This window comes from Physella acuta, unplaced genomic scaffold (genome assembly GCF_028476545.2).
Source record: "Physella acuta isolate Inbredline_101_S28 unplaced genomic scaffold, ASM2847654v3 ptg000878l, whole genome shotgun sequence".
In the NCBI taxonomy this organism is placed as follows: domain Eukaryota; kingdom Metazoa; phylum Mollusca; class Gastropoda; family Physidae; genus Physella; species Physella acuta.
Window position 1 is genome coordinate 571,113 of NW_026732395.1, and position 21,929 is coordinate 593,041.

Genomic DNA, 21,929 nt, shown 5'->3' on the forward strand with positions numbered 1-21,929 from the left:
ATTTGTTTTGTATTTTAGTGGCTAATGATTATGATTGGTTTTTTTTAAATAACTCTCTAATCTGCTTGTTTGTTTGTTTAATAAATGAGTTGGGTATTGTAGAGTTTGCTGTTCCAAAAATCATTTTGGACTGATGTACTTGTTAACTAGTGCTCTATTAAAGATGGTTGTATAGCATTGTTTTTTTCTACAGATTTTGCTTTCTTTTATTGTTCATTATGGTCCACGTTTCTTTATCATCTTTCATAGAGCCACTGGTATAGGTTATCCTGTAAATTCTGAGTTTGTCTGTTATTGTGATGTATATGCTTTATTTATCTTTACCTTTTCACTAACCAATTTTTTCTGCTTCTAATTTGCCTCAGCATACTTTATCCAAGATTTTGAATTTTAAGGTGTGTGCATTTTTCTGTTTTGCATATTTTTCTGTGTGCGCATTTTTCTGTTGTACCTTTTTCTGTGCGCAAATTTCTACTTGCGTATTTTTCTGTTTGCGCTTTTCCCGTTGCGCACTTTTCCTTTCCTCATCTTTCTGGGAACCGAATTTTCCTACCGTAGGCTGAATTGCTTTTTCTGTTCATGCTCAGAAAATTGTGTCTTCCGCGTATGCAAGCAGTTTCTTGCCTGTAGTGTATGAGGTCTCTTCATAGAGATATCATGTCTAAGGTTTTCTAGTAGGGGTTCTAGGCTAAGGATGTATAGTACTTGAGATATAGGACAATATTGTCTAACTGATTTATGTGTGTGAATACGCTTGTGCACTGTTGTTTTGTAATAGGGGTCCTAGATTTTAAGCTTATATTGTGTTCATTAACACGTTTGATCTACACTGTCAAAAGCTTTCTATTAGTCGAGACTATGATGATGTCGATGAACTGCTGGTTATATGTAAGTTAAATTTAAGAATCAAGTAAACGCCTACGTATTTGTGATTTGAGAGTAGCCTTAACAATTGCTGCTTGTTATTTATACACAAATACTTGATTCTTTAAACAGGTAGAAATAAGTTCTTTGGCAATATTTTTATTTTAAAATTGTAAAAGTTGGTTATAAGAAGAATTGGCATAGATGATAAAGAAGTAAATTAGCTATATGTACTTAATATTTAAATAAATGTAATTACTTATTTCTTACATAAATAAGTAAGTGTACAAATTGATATCATTTTCATTCAGGTTTTTATACTCCTTTTCCGCATTCTGTAGGATGATAGAAGAACAAAGAAAATTACATTAAACCAAGAAATAAATGTTCTCATATTTCCACAATAAATGTAAAATAAAATTATATAAGTATTTTTTTAAATTCTGAATCAGTGTAAAGCAAAAGCCAATCTAATATACGTTGTTTTTTTTTCTAAATTTAGAATATGCACTTTATCAATTATTACCTTTTATATATAAAGAATGTCAGAAATAAGGTGATAAGGACACAACAGGCACCTGCTGATATTGCAGCAGATATTAAGACTATATTGGGTTCTGTATCTGTAAATTTAAAAACAAAAATGTATAAACTATATCTCTTCTATGACTTCTGATTTAAACGAATAGTGTTGTTTTGAATCTGGAAAAGACAACGATGTCTTTAAAAACAAAGTAAACTATTGGCATTCGACATTTTTAATTGTAGTTACTGTAATATATAATTAAAATACTCATCATTTGAATATTAATTATGGTAAATAAACTTAGAATAATTATTAAAAAATCAATAGTAAGATATATTTTTTCTAAACATTTTTTTTTGTTTCAAGTGATTTAAATCATTAGCGATTAGAAAAAAATCGTGTTATGTCTTATCTTTTTTTAAACACAAAGATAAAATCTTCTTATTTTTAAATATATATTATATAAAAATAAATCATTTATAATAATATAAATTTATAATAATAAATTCATGAATATAAATTTATAATAATATAAAATAAATAAATATTAAATATAATATTAACTGAAAGTATACTGATTAATAATCAATAGCAATGGATATATTTTTCATTACCCAAACACTTGGTGAGAGCTGTAGAGCCTTGGTCCTTTGTCGTTTGACCATCAGGACAAGACGTGCATGAAAAAGCAACGTCCTGCTCCTGATATGTCCCTACAGGACACGCCTGGCAAGATTCAGTTTCGTTAATGAACATGTAGCCCGCTCCACATCCCGCTGAAAATAGTAGTGTAACGACTTCAAAAACTTACCAGAATTATTAATGCATTGTAAATAGTAGCTTTTTTAATTAGGATTTTTTTCAACGTTACTGTAACTATACGGTAATATAGTGACGAATTATTGGTAGAAATTCAATTATATTTGTAAGTTTCCTTAATTGTGTAATCAGTAATTTTTACGCAATTCATCGCAGCAACACATTTCTACATTTAATTATATATAATTAAATGTTAAAAAATAAAAATAAAATGTTTTGCAATATTTTTAGTAACATAAACATAAGTATTGTATCTAGTAGTTAAAACAATGTGTAATTATAGTATAATTACTTTTATGCTAAAACAATTTGTATGTACCGCATGCCATTAATCTCTGCGCCATTTTAGTCCCTGGTTCACACTTAAGTCCAACTTGACCATATTCAATCTTGTTTAAAGTGCCGATACTTTGTATATTCAGGAGACCTGCATCGGCTTTGGTTTGAATCTTGGCATTGATGCCCATCACAATATCGTCATAGTATTTGGAAGTTTTTTCATCATCGCCCAAGTCCTTGTACTCACCAATATTGATGACTACAGAAATCTACTCAAAACAAATTCATATATAACAATTCCAGAAGCGGTTGTTGCTTAGGATTTTCTTTTTGGATACCATAAGTAACAATTTATGAATATCTTAAGCTAGGTCTAAAGCGAATGTTATGTTATTTTTAGAGCTAGTTTTTTTTAATTAAACCGATTCGCTAACTTTACCAACGGCAAAAATAACAAATACACATTTAAATATAAGTTTTGTTTTATCTTATTAAAAAATTTCCTTAAGCTTAAAACTAAGTACAGAAAAGCAGTATCGGCTTGCAAATGATTAAACAGTCGTTGTTAAATAGTGGATAAACGAGTATAAATTAGGCCAAGGGTTTGCCGAGAGAAGCATATAAATTGTATAGCGACCGAGTAGGTGAAAATAAAATGTGTCCATTTTAGTTTTCTTCTCCATTTTAAAAATTTGAAACAAACATCGAAAAATAATCTTTTCCGGTAAAGAAAAGAAAATAGAACAAAACAAAAATTTTGATAAAATAAAAGCATAATAAACCTTAAATTCAAAAGTAACGTTACTCGTGTCCCTTCTCTTTCTACGAACAACTGCACCACAAGACAACTCCACAGTGTCAACAGAGCAAGGTGAATCTTCGGAACAAGCATCCCTCAAAATAGAAACTCCTAAAGTCTGAAGAAACTTGTCTTTAATGGTTGCACTGTCATTACTGCAGCTTCCAGTGTAGTAGTAAAATTGCAGTTCTGTTGTTACAGCTATTGGTTTCCGTTTTTCTAAACATATTTTAATAAATTATCTTTTACTCACTTCACATTCTATTCCTAATGTAAATTTGCATTGACAGCTTATAGTATTAAAAGAAGCTATGGGTACTTAGTCATAATCAAACTTACTGCCGCAACTTTGCACTGTGTTATTTGGCAGCCATGTCCCGGTTCGTTTACTGCAGCTGAACTTAAAAGGTGTTTGGTAGGGATACGTGTATTGGTCATTGCACATTACGATGCACACTTCACTTGCACCGTCCGATGTGTTACAAGCCAAAGCACCGTTGTCGGGAGAATTTAATTTGCTGCAAGAGTGTGCTGTAAGAATAGTTTTACAAGATTGTTTTTACAACAATTAATAGTGCAATATTATATCTGATACATGCTTAAATCGATTCGGACACAAGCAAATACATTCAGTGAAGTGTAAAAAAATCATTACGATTGCAAAATGGAAAAGAATTGCCATCTATTTTCCAGTCTAGTTGTGTGGAGTTTCTTGTTTTATCACACGTCATTCTATTTGACCCTATAATTTGGTCACCATTAGAGCAGTGCATCAAACACGAGGCTCCGTAGACAAATTGATCAGGGCAGTCGTATACGATCACATTTTTTGCCGATGTGTTCACATTCGGGGCATCACACGAAATAGCTACAATTGCATTTTAAATACAAGTATTATAATATACGTATAATGTTTATATATATATATATATATATATATATATATATATATATATATATATATATATATATTATAGATCTAAAAGTGGTAGACTATCTGCAAAGATTCAAAATAATACTTAATTTATGCCTGTGTTTAAAATCAGTAAATTGCTGTCTCTTACATTTAACTGTTATAGAGAAGGAGCAGTTGTCTTGGTTTCCAGTAGAGTCTGTTGCCGAAACTACAACCCGACTTGCTCCAAGTGGGAAATCAGACCCGGAGATAGGGTTGGATGTGATGACAACCCCTTCGCCAGAGTTATCCACAGCTTCTGGCAATGTGAATCTCACATAGTTGCGTTGACGAACAGCCGCGGCGATAACTTCAAAGTCTCGTGTACAGCCTTTTGTAAACTGAGGTGCCTCAATATCTGCAATAATTTTTTTTTATAATGTGACGGGCAACTTACTTTTTATACTTCTTCTGAATTGTTAATTGTATTATTGGAACGGATTTTCTACAAGGCAATTAGGTATTTCGTGACAACTAGCCTGTTGACTCTGATTTAAGCCTGCTTTTCTTTCTAGAATTTATTTCTTCCATAGCCTTTGTTCATTAAAGAACAAACTGTAACTAAGCAGATGTTTGATTCTGGAGCTGTCTCTCCTAGATGTGTTGCTGTCCACAGCAATAGAGCTTCTTCTACCTGGTGGTTCAAACGCTGGATTTTTCTGTTTTGCAGCCATGGTTTTACCGACCCAAACAAAATCGACCGGATTTAATTTTTATTATTTATTTAAAATTCCGAACTTATTTTCCAACAATACTCTCAACTATTAAATTGATTGAAAGTTACACGTGTATTTGTATTTACCTACGCATGAACCAGCTTGTGACCACTGTTGGTCACTTTTGCAGACGATAGTAGTTGGAGTGACCGGTAGATATCCTGCACTGCAGTTCAATGAGCAGAGGTTTTTGTATCTTAGTCCAGACGGACAAGAATAGTTTCCGTGTGCAACGAATGGTGGGTTGCCGCATTCTCTCGCTGTATATCATTAAAAAACTGAATGTTTAGCAAACTATCAATAAATTAGGCAAATTTTTAAAATAATGTGCAGGACAAATCTAGCCGTATCAGGTGACAATTTTTTTACTGACCTTTAAATTGAACTGAATATACCAAAATATCTTATTCAATTCAAACATGACTTTAAATATAATGTACATGCAATGAACTCTAACGATGAAATAATAACTGACTACTTTGAAAACCTAAGTAATAAGTCACCCAGCGCAAATGTAGATTTAAAGAGAGAAGACAATTCGCACATTTCCTTTTTAAACTAATCGCAACTGAAATTAATTTCTATATCTATCGTTATGTTTTCTTTTGTCCCTCCCTCAGTACTTTCTTGGTGAAGCTAGTCTATAAGAAGACGATAACACACACTTCCCTATCATTTCCGGTATAACCATGGAACGCGTTCCCTGAACTCGTGTCACCTGGACATTTTTATTTATACTAAAAGGAGTGACTATGACGTGCACGGAATGATGCGACTTTTATAGTTAACAATATTCATTAAAGCTGTATCAGAAATCGTTTTATTTTTGTGTAGACAATGTTTAATGTGCATATTATATTATAGAGTATGTAGTTACAAAACGAGTCTAATCAAAAAGGCTGTCAATGCAGGTATACAAACAGAATAAATGAGTGTTGCCTCTTATCAAAGATTGGAATGGAAGTACCTTATTTATTAAATAATACTTAAATATAGTAAAAATAAAGGATTTTACAATTGCAAGCTGGTTTCGATCCACTCCACGTCTGGTTTTCTTGGCACGTCTGAGAATCAGCACCGACCATCTGGTAACCTTGGTTACACACAGATACACACTCTGACCCGTAGGCATTGGCGTGAGAACAGCTGACGTTAGCGTTTTCGATGGGCTGGTAGTTCGGGCATCTTTTGACTGGTGTACAGTAATATATTATTACAACTTATTTGTAGCAAAATTCGTGATCTTCATTCTATGCGTTAACTATGTAAATAAAAAACATATGTTTTACCTGTGACGGTGATAAATTTCGTACATCTTCCTATATTTCCACTTGCATCTCTTGCCGTAAAATGTACATCTGTTTGGCCCACCTCGAAGAGATACCCTGAAGGTAGATCACTCTCAACACGAACATCCGCCCGGGAGTTGTCTGTAGCATTTACAGGTGTCCATGTCACGCTTGTCTTACCCAGCTTTGGCCCAGCAAATGCTGTGATGTTTGGTCCACAGTCCAGTCTGGGTGGCTCCACGTCAACTATTTAACGAATCTTATATTTTTTAGCATTTAAATGTTTTTATATTGGTAATTCATACTGTTTGTACTAATATAAATGTTATATTTTTTTCAAAAATTATTCTTTAGAAAATACACAATTTCATTATTAAAATACGCTTGACCTTTAGTATCGATGATACGAAAATGTGGCTTCCACATTGTTAGGTTTCTATCATTGGTTGAAATATCTGCTAGATTGAGCAATTTACCTATGCAACTTCCTGCAGATGTCCATTGCTTACTTGTCTGGCACCTGATAGAATTGTCTCTTTCAATGACATACCCAGCACTACACGACAGGTAGCAGGTAGATAAATAGTTGTAGCCATCAGAGCCGCAGGTAAACTGGCCATGGTCGACGCTAGGTGGTGCTTGGCACGTATTTGCTTTATTTTACATAAACAATTGTATAAAAAATGAAACACATTTCTTTTTAAAATAACTAGTTCAGCTAGTTAAACATAATTTTAAAACAAAAACTAATACAGACGTCTACAAACTGGCTTTGGTGCAGTCTATTTATTGTTATAGTCACACTAGTAGTATATTAGGTCCCTTTTGGAGCGAATGGGTGAGGCGGATGCGGATGCGGATGCGGAACAAAGGCTATATAGGAAAATACTCACCCAGCCTGGGACAACGACATATAGCAAAATACTCACCCACCTGGGTCTGTGGGTGAGCAGCCTGGCGCAATAACATATAGTAAAATACTCCCTGGGGGAGGTGGAGGTACATCGACATATAGCAAAATACTCACCCACCTGGGTGAGGGTGGGTGAGCAGGTGGCGCAGCCTGGCGCAATGAGATATAGTAAAATACTCATCCACCCTAGGGTGGGGGATGCGGAGTAGGTCAGTAAAAAAAGCGTATCATGTCAACACCTGGGCAACAAGTCATAGTCAAAAAGGCCTAATTCATTACAGATCTATAGGAAACCCCTCTTTACATGTACTTACGTTAGGAAAAGTAAACTCGGTTGAATCAAAAAATGTATTTAAATATATAGAGTTATAGAACCTTAAAGTTAACAGATGATGAAAAAATAACCTCCTCACCCACCTCACTTAGGTGGTGGAATCTTTTACTATATCTTTTACTATATATCCTTTACTCCTACTCCTGCTCCCCCTTCACCTATCTGCTCCCCCCTTCAACCACCTGTTCACCCTTCACCCGCCTGCTTACACCCCTCACCCATGTTACTATAATCGAATATGTGTTGAACACTTGTTAAGTTTACACCGTGATATTTTAAAAGCCTTTGATGACTTTGAAAAACGTTAATAAATAAATAAATAAAATATAAGAAGAGTTTTGTTCTAATTTTAGTGTGTGTGTGTGTGTGTTGTATGAATGTGTATGCTTGTAGCATACTCGTACCAGAAAACTTAAAAACCCATGACACTGTACGTATAACTGTTAGTGAAAAGTATGACGCCAGCTGTTGGACAGCTGTTGTCTGTTGGCCCAGTGGCTGCGACCGAGAAAACCCATAAATCTCCGGTCGGTGCCCGTCAAAAACGGGCAGCGCCGGAAAACTTCACTGGTGAATCGATACGTGTCGGGTGTCATTAGCGAGTAACAGGTGTCGATAATGGATGTTATACACAAAGAACTTTCTACTTTTGTTGGCGTTAGCGCAACCCTCTCCTCCACCCCCGCCATTACTCACCCTCTCATCCACCACCACCACCACTCATTTTAGTGTGTGTGTGTGTGTGTATACGTGTAGCATACGCGTATCAGAAAACTTAAAAAACAAGGTAATGAAAAAAGCCGAGAGCCACCGCTAAGTGGGGGATCAGCTGTCGCCTGTTGGTTAATGGATACACGGGCTCGATGCGAGTCGACCAATACATTCCCATTCAAAAACGGGCAGCGCCGGGAAGCTTCACAGGCCGGTCGATACGTAACAGCTGTCGCTAATGAGTAACAGGTGTCGCTAATCGTTATACACAAAGAACTTTTGTCGGCGTTAGCGTAACACTCTCCTCCACCCCCCGCCATTACCCCCCCTCTCATCCACCACTAACACCCCTCTCAACCACCACCACCCCTCTCCACCACCATCAGGTGGTGGCGTGGTTTACTATTAAACATACATACAATCAAATAAACAAACCAACAAATTAAACAAACAAATTAAAATCAAACCAATTAAAATCAAACAAATAACCAAATTACGTAACTAGTTAATAATAAATTACAATTACAAAATTAAAATTTAAAAAATTAAACTAATTAAAAAAATAAACAAACAACAAGTTAACAACAATTAAAAAATAAAATTTAAAAAATAAAATAGTAATTTAAAAATTTTTAAAAATTTTAAAAATTTAAAAATTTAAAAAAATTTAAAATTTAAAAAATTAAAATCAAACTAAAATTAATTAAAATTTAAAAAACAAAATAAAAATAGTCAAAAAGAAAATAAATAATCAAATTACGTAACTCGTTAATAAAAATTAATTAAAATTTAAAAATTAAATTCAAACTAATTGAAAAACTCATTAAAATTACGTAACTAGGTCACTGATTACGTCATAATGTCACTGATTACGTCACAAGGTCACCGCTGATTCCGTCACAAGGTCACCGGTGGTGACCTACTGACCTACTCCGCATCCCCCACCCTAGGGTGGATGAGTATTTTACTATATCTCATTGCGCCAGGCTGCTCACCCACCCTCACCCACCCTCACCCAGGTGGGTGAGTATTTTGCTATATGTCGATGTACCTCCACCTCCCCCAGGGAGTATTTTACTATATGTTATTGCGCCAGGCTGCTCACCCACTCACCCAGGTGGGTGAGTATTTTGCTATATGTCGTTGTCCCAGGCTGGGTGAGTATTTTCCTATATAGCCTTTGTTCCGCATCCGCATCCGCATCCGCCTCACCCATTCGCTCCAAAAGGGACCTAATATACTACTCACACTGTGCTCTCGTAGCTCCTGAAAGTTCGTATCCTTCATGACAGCGATATTCACATTCAGCTCCGTAAATATTTTGCTGATAAGGCTGGCATGTGGCGGAACCTCCATCAATGTATGTGTTCTCGTATGGGCATCTTCGGACTAGAGAAAACTAGACATTCTATCATGCACACACATACACACACACACACACACACATATATATATATATATATATATATATATATATATATATATATATATATATATATATATATATATATATATATATATATATATATAAGTAAATATTGTTACCTATAACGTTGAAAGTAAAGCTGCATGTCGCATATTCCCCACTGCTGTCCTTTGCCATGTAGACAATTGTGTGGCTACCTTCGTCGAACCAAGTACCTGGTTGTCCGCCCTCAATTAATTGAATACTAAAAGATTTGCGATAAGTTGTAATTAGTAATTTCGTTAAAAATGTATAAAACATTTTTTTTAAACTTCAATAAAATATATTAAATATAGATTATATGTAGCTCAAATATTTTTTTAAAAGTTTCACGATTATTTAACTCTGTAGAATTATTTTGTTTATAAACGCAAATGTTAACTCATTTTCAAAAGTTTCGAGTTAATTAAAAGAATCCCAAATTCTAAATCAAGCAAAGTTCCCAGTTCAGACATCAGTTCGTCGATTAAATTGATTAAAGCTATGCTATAATTTTTTTTTACTTCGATATAAAACGAGATTGTGGAGTCTATATAATCTTTTAATTACTTTCAATATTTTTAAACATATACGTAGAAACACATCAAGACGACATACTCGACACTGCCCATATCAATCTCAGCAACCCGAGGTTCGTTCCACCATACTCTCACCGACGAATCACCCCCGCCTGCGTATTTAGTTGATACATATGGGCAAGTAATCGACGGAACTCTGTTTCGACGTTTAGGTCGGTCTGAAATGCCATGAAAATAAAAAGTACTGAAAATAAACTGTAGCGGAGAGTACATGCAGTTAGTAGCTCTCCTTTTATATCAAGGAGAAATTATGCCAATATCTTAGCACTAGTAATCAGGTAATATATAAACTATTCAATTACATATAAGCGATGTATAAACATCTTACCACAGGGGAACTCATAACATTCTTCTACGAATCGTTTTGATCTGTGCACAGTCTTAGCTGTTATGTATTGATCTGTAATGATAAATAAGAGCAATATTTTTTTCAAATTAAAAACTAAATGACTGTTAGTTTCTTAAGTGCTTTAGTTTCTAAAAGTGTAGGTATATCGTCTGTAAAGAAAATAAGAAATGGTTGGTATTTTTTTTTTCATGATAGAATTTACGTTATTAACGGCTACATAAGTAGTATGTTAACATACCCATAACCCACCGTCCTTTGACACACTGAAATAATGTGTAGCTGTGAGAGCCGATACGTGACGCACACTGTGTGCCTTCATATACAAATATGCTTCCGTTTCTTTCCTTCATATTGGCTGTGCCATTCGCGTTTTTTATGTTGATGCATGTTTCAAGATTTACAGAGCTTTTTACCTTGCATAAGATCTGCGAATCGTTAGTTTGTAGTGTAAAATATAGATTAAATTTAGATAAAGAATTAACATAAAGAAAGATTAGGCCATTAAAATTTAAATATCAATCGGTGTTAAGGGTTTACATTTAATAGATCCCGATGATAACACGCTTGAGGAGCGAGTATAAGCATTTGCGCCTGATGACAAAGACATAGATGCTACAATCGAGTCAGAAACTGGTAAGCCCTTGCTTCTTGTCTGACACATGTCAGATTTTGAAAAGTCAAAATCTCTTGGTTATTAATTCACTTGCATACGATGATTGTAAATTATAGTTTTAAAATATTTAAAATGCTAATAAAGTCTAAGATATTTTCAGTTTAATTAAAATATTTATCGAAAATTTCTTAATTTTTCTAAAAACCATATTCCACTCAGTTTACGAGTTGGAAGGGCGTCGCAATGTTGTCGTTCCTACCTGAAATCTATGCTGCATCTGACTCTTTATAAAAGTATCACAACTTTTACAATTAATCACCAAAATAAAACTCCTGAATTGATATCATGTTTTATTCAATTAATTTTAACTTTTATGTTGGCGCCGTTCACCAAAAGAAAATAATTAAAGATCTGAAAATGTATTTGTTTAAGCGTTTTCGAGTATTTGTAACTGTGCGCTTTGTTTCGTCATTTCAGCTTTTTTTTTTAAATTGTAAACAAATGACTTTGTAAAAACCTTTAAATAATTGTATGCTTATGTAATCCTAAGCCTTACCAACTTAAATTTTTAAGGTGAATTTTGTCTAAACTAGTCCTACGTGAAAACAATTTTAACATGCAATGTTGGTTGAATGTCTATGTTAATAAATTTTTCTTTTAAATGTACATACTTACTGTTTCATAATTGGAAAAATTTGAAGCATGAATAAGAGCAGGTAAAGATCCGGAGATTATAAAAATAAGAACAGCTTTTATGTAAACATTTTCAAAAAAAGGAAGATTCATGATTGGTTTTGATCTTTTTTACATCATATCATTCTTTTAACAATAAATTTGGAATGAAAACAGTAAATAAGATATATTTATGATGCTACTATATATGACGTAAATGCCAACAGCTAAAGCTACGACTAACAAAAAGCTAGATGCTGAAGATGACTGGTGATAAAATTTCAAGTAAGAGGAAGTTGACAGAAAATGGCAGGTTGCGTGTGTCAATATGCAAAGTGTATTTAGCAAAGCCAGTTAGTGCAGCCTTATTATTGAATTCATCACGTAAGTACACTAGATCCACTTTTAAATTTGCTGTGCTTATATGTCTGTAGTGAATGTGGGCGTTTCAGGGTAAGGGTTATTTGAAAGGGGTCATAGAGCGTTGTACTCAATTAATTACTTACTTGTAAAGTAAAAAAAACACACATATATATATATATATATATATATATATATATATATATATATATATATATATATATATATATATATATATATATATATATATATATATATATATATATATATATGATATTATATACCCACATTACCGCTTCCGCGCCTCAAGGCTTGCTGTATGAAAGTCTTGAGTGTACGTTAATCACTCACCGTATTAGTGAGGTATAACACGGTCAGCCCAGGTGTCAAGGACGTAGAGGGGCGCTCTCGGGAGCCCACCGTTTACACTTCCACAGGGGCGCTGCTTGCAGCATGCTGCTTGCGGACCCGCCTGATTCGATTTTAAAAAAGACTATAATGCTACATATTATCCATATTCTATCTTACTGTTTATTACGAACGTATGTGCCATAGTGCTCACGGCCCGCCTGATTCAATTTAGTGAACGGCTATATTAACCCAAAGCATCAACAGCCTATCGCACTTTTTAAAACGAACGTATGCACCATAGCGTCAACAGGATAGGCCGGGCGTCTAATCGCACACTGCCGGGGTTAAGCCGTTGCTAATCAAAACCTTGTGCATTTTCCTTAATCTTCGCTATAATATCCATATTTTTTTATTATATCCTATCATTACCTTTATCCTTACCGTTATCGTTACCGTTGTCGTTCCTGTTACCGTCCATTTTACCGTCATCGTTACAGTCGTCGTTACTGTCGCCGTCACCGGTACCGTCGTCCTAATGCAGTTTTCCCTTTCGAACCTGACTGCTTATGGAGCAAGTGACGTAGAGTTCACCTGTTTCTGTTAAATCGGCATATGAATCGATAGTGTGGTCCGCACTTAAGCCCGTTAGTCTTTACATTCCCTAACGTGAGTTAGTTACCCTTCAGAGTTGTGCGGGCAAAGCGACATCCTACGCATTGAAACCCGAATTGGAACTCAAGATTTTCAGGTTAACAGTTGTATGGTACAGCACGCTGTCAAGCCGAACGTTTTTTGTCCGAATTCGACGAATTCCGGAAAGCCAAATGCCCGAAGGACGTTCGCCCGAAAAAATTGTTAACATTATAATATAATTTACCAAGTAGACAATCTTAATAAATTTCAATTTAGCATTTTGTTAGTCAGCACAATTCTAAGCAAGGAAAACAGGGGAGGTTAAGGGGGTTACAACCCCCACCCCCCTCTCTAAAAAATATTACCGTAATACCACTGTTACTTATTTAAATGTATTTCTGAATCAGTATATATGTTTAATTGTATATGTATGTTTAGAACAGTAACCTAAAAACTGACGCTATGTTCACTCTGAGTTGGTCGCCCTCCCCCCTCCAACCTCACCACCACGATTATCTAGAGCGACATTAATGACACACCTAGGTATACGCTGTATAGAATAATTGACCTAAAGTGACCGGACAGTTGTGAATAAAGTTGAACCCCCCCCCCCCCACTCCCCCCCCCCCAACTAACCCGAACTGATCTTTTAAGTACATTTGGGAAAACGCATAATGAGGTACCAAAGTACCATGCCGCCAGAATCATAGCTTTTGAAACAGGTGTAACACATATGATTACAGCCAAGGGGGGGTATAGAATGAGTACCCCAATAAACAAAACCAATACACTGTCATGGTTTTTGTATGCATATTTTATACTAGACCAAGGGTCTCCCAACTACGGCCCGCAGGCCAGTTGGGGCCCGCAAGGCCCTCTCACCGGCCCGTGGAAAACTTTTTGCTTACGGAAAAAAATAACAGAAATTTACGTGTATCCTGCCAAACTTGTACAATAATTATCTCAGGTCACTGATGTTGCGGACATCAAAGCTAAAGCCTAAAATGTCTTCTATTCTGGCATATAGGAGACAATTTCACCATTCCCATTAATACAGGTGTTCATGTGTAATGCATCAATGTGTAGTGTTTTAATGTGAAGTGTATCAATGTGTTCTTACATAGTAACCCACTTTAAGAATTATTAAAACCAGCATCCATATTTTGATTTTTTTTTATTTGGACTTCGAATGTGTTCTCGGCCCCCGTACTCCTATATGATAGTTAATGCGGCCCTCGGACTGAAAAATATGGAGACCCCTACACTAGACCATTGGAGTAAAAGTAGATTTCACGGTCAAAAAAAGTTCATAGAACAAGATGTCATATATTGAGTGTGAGTTGCAGAGTATGTGTTATTTTACAGTTTTTGTTATGGTAAATTAGGTTTATGTCGAAAAAGTGCAAACAAAACCAGCCCATAACACACAATGTGCTAACAACTAATTGTGGCGCACTAGTAAGTGTGGCAAACACGTAATCCTGATATCAGATGAGTCCAAAACCAATGCATATGTGTTTTAGCGTGTCGCTGCGTGGAAGTCGTAGGTGCTAGGATAGGTGTGGAGGGTGTGTGTGGATGTGTATGGGTTTTGCTTGAGGGTCGACTGTGTGGAATATGGGTGTGTGGGTCTGTAGGTGTGCGGGTTTGAATAAGTGTATATGACTTGCGTGTTGGTGTGTTTTATTTTTCCAATTGGTAATCATACAGAAAATATATGGACTAAAACAAATCAATTGTCACTAGTGTAATACGCTTTTCGGAAACCCTAACAGCAGATTTTGATGTTCGATATTGTTTACACTAAGCAAACTAATTGGTAGGCTACCAGTAAGCCAGATTCTGGATGGACCGTATCAAATCGTCGAGCAACAGAGTCATACAAGTATTAAATTGGTCATAATACAGTAGTAAAAATTGGTTTCAACGGAAAGGCCTTTTAAACAAAATTAGTCTAACTCACGAAGTCTTAAAAGTATATGTTGTAGATTTTTAAAAACATTTCTTTTTCTTTTTTTTCTTTAAAAAAAACAACTACAAACTATATGGTTTCAATGTTCATGAATGTTAACAAGCATCTTGTTTTTATATCCAGACTATTCATTCAGCGTTTGGTTCAATGTTTGGTGTAAATTTACTAAATCTGGCATGACTAAAAATAAAATGAAATAATCATTCATCAAAAGTTTAAAATAGAAAAACAATCTGCTAATTAATTGCGGAAACTTAATTTCAATTCTAATTATCGGGATCTTGTACTAAAAGGCGTTAATTACCGGGAATTTCATTCCTAATTACCTTTTAAAGAGCCTGTTATTCTCACTAATTAAGGTTGATTTTTTAAACCTGTTTGCAATATAACAGCTATAATAAAGCTTATCTTACTTGGCCAGAAATACTGAAGATCTGTGGAAGAGGATGCAAATGTCCATTAGGATTAAGAGATCAGCAGATTAAAATCCATTGGACGTGAACGCCATCGGATGTATTTTTATCAGCTTTTATATAGTTAACTATGTTTTTTCGTTTGTGCGTGTGTTTATGTACTTGCTTGTTTTTTGTTATTGTTGTTTTTTGGTGAGGGTTTGTGATGCATCTTGTAGCTAAATTTTAACTCCTTTTTAATGCAGCATTTTTTTGGAACTTCCAGAAACATTAATTCCTCCCCCCCTACACACACACACATGACACTAGTTAGTTTCATGACTGACAACGGACAAAGAAAGGGTAGATAATCGTTTTAAAAAAAATTGCTAGCTTTGATCGGATTTTAAAGCAATATTATTAGTCGTTAACTTCTTGAAGAATGCATAAATAGAGAGCAGAAAATAATATAAATAATTTTAATTTTGTTTTTAATAATAAGCTTTTTGACGCAGTGACAACAAATGTGTAAGGAACTTTATGAGAGACCAATGCTGTAAAAAACCAAAAGCTAATTCATTTTATTTTATTTTTTTAGAGAGCTTATTATTATAAAAGTCTTAATATTTTGGAATTTTCTTTTATTATTGCTTTTTAAATTTTCTTTTGTCAAAATTAAAAAGCTTTTAACGGTAAAAATCACCATCATAATCTTGCTGTTGAGTTCTCTGCGACTATTCTTCGCGTTTTCTATTTTCTATCTTTCCCAAATCTGACTTACTTTTACAGCTTCGTACAGCCCACTGAGTCTCTAGCCCTCATGGAAGGGGGGGGGGGGGAGGAGGGGCTCTACTTTTTGGGCTGCAATGGTAATATTTGTTTGTTTTTTTAGTCATTTTGTTACTATTTTCTTTCTATACTCTGCATTTCTACCCAGTGGCGTAGCGAGGTCGGGTGTCACCCGGTGCGGCACTTAATGGTGTCACCCCCCAGAGGAGTAGCGACCCCCCCCCCCCACTAAAACTTTCGATTTTCACCCCCCCCCCCCCCTTCAAACTTTCGATTAGCACCCCCCCCCTCAAGTTTTTCTCTATATATTTTGCTATTTTTTGCCTTGGTGTCACCCCCCTAAATGGTGTCACCCGGTGCGATCCGCACTCTCCGCCCCCCCCCCCCTCGCTACGCCTCTGTTTCTACCGAACTTTCTCCGTACAACTCCCACAGTTTATAATACTCTTGAATTAAAAATATCCGGATTGGACGTTATTGAGGAAAAGTCTGGATTCTGTTTGTTATCTGTTATTAGTTCCGTCTTAATTTATTTTATTTCAAAATTATTGATAGGTATTTGTGAAGATTTAAAGGCTGGTCAAATTTGAGGCAATGCCAAGTAGAAGACACCGTGTGCTGCTCTGTTCTGTTCTGTTCTGTTCTGTTCTGTTCTGTTCTGTTCTGTTCTGTTCTGTTCTGTTCTGTTCTGTTCTGTTCTGTTCCGTTCTGTTCCGTTCCGTTCTGTTCCGTTCTGTTCCGTTCTGTTCCGTTTTGTTCCGTTCCGTTCCGTACCGTACCGTACCGTACTGAAGTCGACGTTTTGAAACTTCATTACCTGTTTATTTACACGTAGGTAGCGGCAGAGCGATCTTATAAAATTTGGTCTCAATAACTGAAACGGTACTCACTTTATCGGTATTTTAGAAACCAGAAATATAGTTACGTACCATTTTCGGTTATCGGAGGTTACTTAAAAGATATACTATTATATGAAATTATGTGTTCCTAATTAAAATAGTACTCAACATTTCTTATTTCAACAAAATACAGTTAAATACTGGAAATTGTTCAAAACCGGATAAAAACCTACACGTACTTGTGTATGGCACATATAAGCAAAGTTTCATCTAACAGACAGACACGCACATATACACAAACATACGGACACAATTTTTAAAATTAAGTTTTTTGGGACTCTGAAATGTCTAAAACGTCGAGATTTTTTAACATATCGAAAATCACGATTTCTAGTTTATGCAAAATTACCGTACATGTACTAAACTCCATACACGAGGAAGTAACAATTAAAAAAATTGTTTTGTTAACAAGCGTTTAAATGAACAAAAGGAACAAAATAAATTATTTTTATTCAAAAACGGTTAAGTTGTCCTACAGAAATATAAATCTTTTTTTTTAAATCAAATATTATTGAAAATCAAAATTATTTTTTAAAAAACCGGGAGTGATCTCCCCTAAACGTTCTCGATATCAAGGGGATATCAACTCGGGATATAGACATAATTTTTAATACTTTTTAAATACTTACACTTTTTAAAATAGCATAAAATCTCTTAGAAAAAAAGAATTGCACACAAGTGAACGCCAAAAAAATGCATAATATTGCGGAATATTATTAGTACTTTATGCGTTTTTTGAGAAATCCGAAATAGCGAAAATCATTACTTTTGGTCAACGGAAATTACTCAAAATTTGACAGAAGGCAGAGAATTATATCTTTTACTTACATGTGAAATTTCATTTATCTATCTAAAATAGTACTCAAGTTATAGGCTTTTGAAAAATTCAGTAGAAAAAGTTCCACTTCCGGTTATCGGAAATCGCTCAAAAGATGCTACGGATCTACGATTTGATATAATACTTATTTATGAAATGTCATCAACCTAGCTGTAACGGTACTCAAGTTATCGTGTTTACACACACGTGCGCACACACACACACACATACACACATACACACACAGACATACGGACAAGATTGCAAAGCTATGTTTTTTACGACTCAGGGAGCTGTAAAACGTAGAGATTTGAAAAAAAGAAATTCTGCACGATTACAAGACTTTCTCTATAGGCCTACTTCGTATATACAAAAAAAGTAAAAAGAACTAAAGAATGAAAAAAAAACGTAGGGGACTTAACTAAGCAACCTCTCGTTATGTTGTACTTTTCACTGTTGTTCCCCTTTGACCGTTGAATGGTTATTAAACAAATGTAATAAAACGAACAAATTAAAAAAAAAACAGCAAGAGCAGACGGGAAAAAAGCATCGCGGAGAACAAAGTTTTCACGGCCGTTGTCCTAGGCGGCTCCTTCTTCTTCATCTTCGTCATCTTTATCACCGTCTGACGCGACGAGAATCTTCACTGACCTCCAGATGAGAATGTGTAGGATTATCCGCGGAAGAAAATAGTGCAGAAATTAGAAATACTTATTTTGAGATTTGCGAATATTTTGTAATTGCACAATGTTTGCAATATTTCTGTTTAATATATATGAGCTAAACCATTTCGTATTACATCTTAAGACGCTGTGTCATAATTTAAGCTATTTTGTTAAATCTTACGCTACTTTGTTTTAATTTTTGAAGTTGTTTTGTAATATCTTGAAGCTAATTCATAATATCTAAAACTATTTTGTAATATCATAAACTATTTTGAAATATTTTAAGCTATTTTGTAATATAATAAGCTATATTTTATACACAAGCTATATTTTATATAATTTTTTTTTGAGTTAGAGATAAATATATAACATGGGGATCTAAGTAGACTACTTCTCTTTGTTATTTTAAGTTATTTTAAAGTAGCAAAATAATATGCTAGATATAAAGATGATGTGAAATCAGATGGTGTAAAGATTAAAATATTTTACTTATGACTTTGCTATAAACACATTTCAGATATTTTAGATAGTTAAATGTAAACTTCATTACACATGGGTAAATATGATTAAAATTTTCTAATTTCTAAAAAAGAATAAATGATAAATTTGTTTGAAAGAGTTTTTATTTTAGAATATTATTTTTGTCTCTAATTATTTCTTAATACTAAAGCTTGAGTTGATTAGACATTGACTATTTTTCAATTTGCATTTCTGATATCTTTAGATCTAATTTAATTTAAAATCTTTAAATCTGTTGACAAAGGATAATAATGTATCCAAATATCTTGCAAATATGAGTAAAATGACATATTGCATATTACTTGTTGCTTATTTTTACTTGGACTTGGAGGGATGAATAGATGTCATGTCTACCTAAAACAAAATTTTAATTCTCTTTACTTGTCTTAAAGTTCAAAATTATTACATTGTCTTTTACTTAAAAAAAAAAGTTTTTAATTTATGGAGTTCATATCCACGATAGGGAAATGTATTCCTACTGCACAAAGATAAAAGTTTAACTGAGATGGGAAAAAATAAATTATAATTACAAACTATATCAAATGCTGGTATGTTATAAAATAATGTATGCTGATTTATTTATTTTTTCAAATAAACATACGTACTTTTAAAGTTATCTAAACCAGATGTTCATCCCTCGTTCTGTTTGTTGAAATGTGTATTTCTAGCTATTCTTTTAATATAATGCTGTTTTAATTGTATTCAGGCCGAAGGTTAAAAAAGAAAACGTTTGAAGAAAATGGACATCAAATTGTAATGAGTTGGTTGAGTCGAGTTCGTTTTTCCTTGCTATTTGAAGATGTAGAAGACGATGTGGTTTTACCACAAAAATGATTAGTTAGTGACGTTTAGGGCTGATAAAGACATAACGACTACACTAAATTTCAAGGTGTTGGATGATTGCACGGTCAACACCACAACTGCTTACACTTGGTGGTATGAATAAGCGGCAATCAGCACAACAATTTCACTATGGCATAAATGTATTTCAACACACCCATACCTGTTGCATGTATTTTATCAATTCTAATATCAAGTGTATTGAATAATGTATGCCGCTAAATGCTAATTGCTTTATTAGAATAGATTATCTATTATGTATATAACAGCAAGCACGTATTCAATTAATGTTAGTATTAGGTGGACACTAGAACCAAATGTTGTGGTCGAAAATGGGGCATATGGTAAGCTATACTAAGACCATATGTATATATATATATATATATATATATATATATATATATATATATATATATATATATATATATATATATATATATATATACGCGTCATTTCGAGCGATATATGTGGCTTACAATTATTTCAAAGTGGTTTTCAACCAACATTTTCAATAGAAATTGATTATCCTGGCCGCTGTGTTGTTGACCTTGACGGTGTATGCAGTTAGTGGTGAGGTGGTTTGTACCTACAGAGATTGGTCAGAAGAGACTGTCGTGAGTAACATTTTTATCTGTATGTGTAGGCTATACTAAACGACAAGAATATACGACCTTTTAAAAATAAATTAGTTTAATTAACAGCTCTTTATTCTTTTAATTTTCTTGTAACAAATATAGGAATTGGCAAATATAGAGCACATGTATATTAAAATATTATTTTTATAACGTTCTAAAAAGTGGGATTTTTTTTTTAATTAAGCGGTTGAGAAAAGCGTCATTCAATTTCTCCTAAATATTTAAAAGATAACTAACTTTGTAATAAAATGTTATTATTTCTTTCTTAAATCGATTAAATGGAAATTATTAGCAGGGCGAATCGCTTTTAGCTTCCATCTTGTTCGGGGGAGATTTTCTTACAGGAAATTTTTATGGCATTAGAAAAAATACATTACAACAATTGTTTTTTTTTTCTTATAAGCATAGTTTCAACATCGAACGCTTGCTGAGCGTAATTATGAACACTTGAGTCTTACACGCTGAAATTATCTAGTTCAATTAAGATTGTATGCTTTTTGAGCAAGGCGTACATCATTAGTGTATTATCTGTTTCAGCACGTAATCAACATGGTGTTTTTAATTTATTTGTTTAAAGTTTAACAGTTACTATCTATATAATGTCTCTATTCTTTCAAAATATTATAAAATGTTAAACATTTATTTAGGCATTATGTGTCCTTTATTCTTATAAAATGTCAGATTTACTGTCCGCGTGAAATCTTATAACAAACTCTTTCCATAAAATCTCGTAACTGTCAAACTTTATCGTCGATATAAAATCTCCCATCCAAAATATCAAACTTTATTGCTTACATAAAATCTGAAAATTTTAAACTTTACTATCTAAATAAAATCTGAAATTGAATTTTTACATGTGAAACTTTACTTCCTACATAAAATCTCACATTTCGAACTTTACTATCTACATAAAATATCACAATGTTAAACGTTACTGTGTACATGAAATCTTACAATTCAAAATGTATCATCTATGTAGAATCTCACAATGTCGAATTTTACTTTGTACACAAAAATCTCACCATTTCTTACACGCATGTCTCTGTACCTTACAGGATCTGGCTATTGGGGGTGTGGTCTCTATTAACGACCAGCTGTGCACGTGTGAATCTACCTGTACCGCTGCTCTCAAATGTCCCTAGAAACTTGAACACGGACTCTTGTGACTTGATTCA

General features: G+C 34.0%; 1 protein-coding gene and 1 long non-coding RNA gene across 2 annotated transcripts; one reads left to right on the forward strand and one right to left on the reverse strand.

Annotated features, from left to right (window-relative positions):
• Window positions 1-1,064: 1,064 nt before the first annotated feature.
• On the reverse strand, window positions 1,065-12,127 carry LOC131952584 (sushi, von Willebrand factor type A, EGF and pentraxin domain-containing protein 1). Its single transcript, XM_059315330.1, has 17 exons — window positions 11,886-12,127; window positions 10,836-11,022; window positions 10,577-10,648; window positions 10,268-10,406; window positions 9,751-9,875; window positions 6,724-6,900; window positions 6,248-6,493; window positions 5,974-6,150; window positions 5,045-5,218; window positions 4,352-4,600; window positions 3,943-4,155; window positions 3,627-3,818; window positions 3,271-3,506; window positions 2,529-2,757; window positions 2,005-2,166; window positions 1,391-1,487; window positions 1,065-1,199 (listed from the first exon to the last, which is right to left on the reverse strand). Exons 1-17 carry the CDS (start codon window positions 11,994-11,996, stop codon window positions 1,172-1,174), a joined length of 2,814 nt encoding a protein of 937 aa, XP_059171313.1. The 5' UTR covers window positions 11,997-12,127; the 3' UTR covers window positions 1,065-1,171.
• An 8,281-nt stretch (window positions 12,128-20,408) lies between these two features.
• LOC131952588 (uncharacterized) lies at window positions 20,409-21,919 on the forward strand. Its single transcript, XR_009388548.1, has 3 exons — window positions 20,409-20,463; window positions 20,635-20,733; window positions 21,810-21,919. It is a non-coding gene; the product is annotated as an uncharacterized LOC131952588 (long non-coding RNA).
• The last annotated feature ends 10 nt before the right edge of the window (window positions 21,920-21,929 follow it).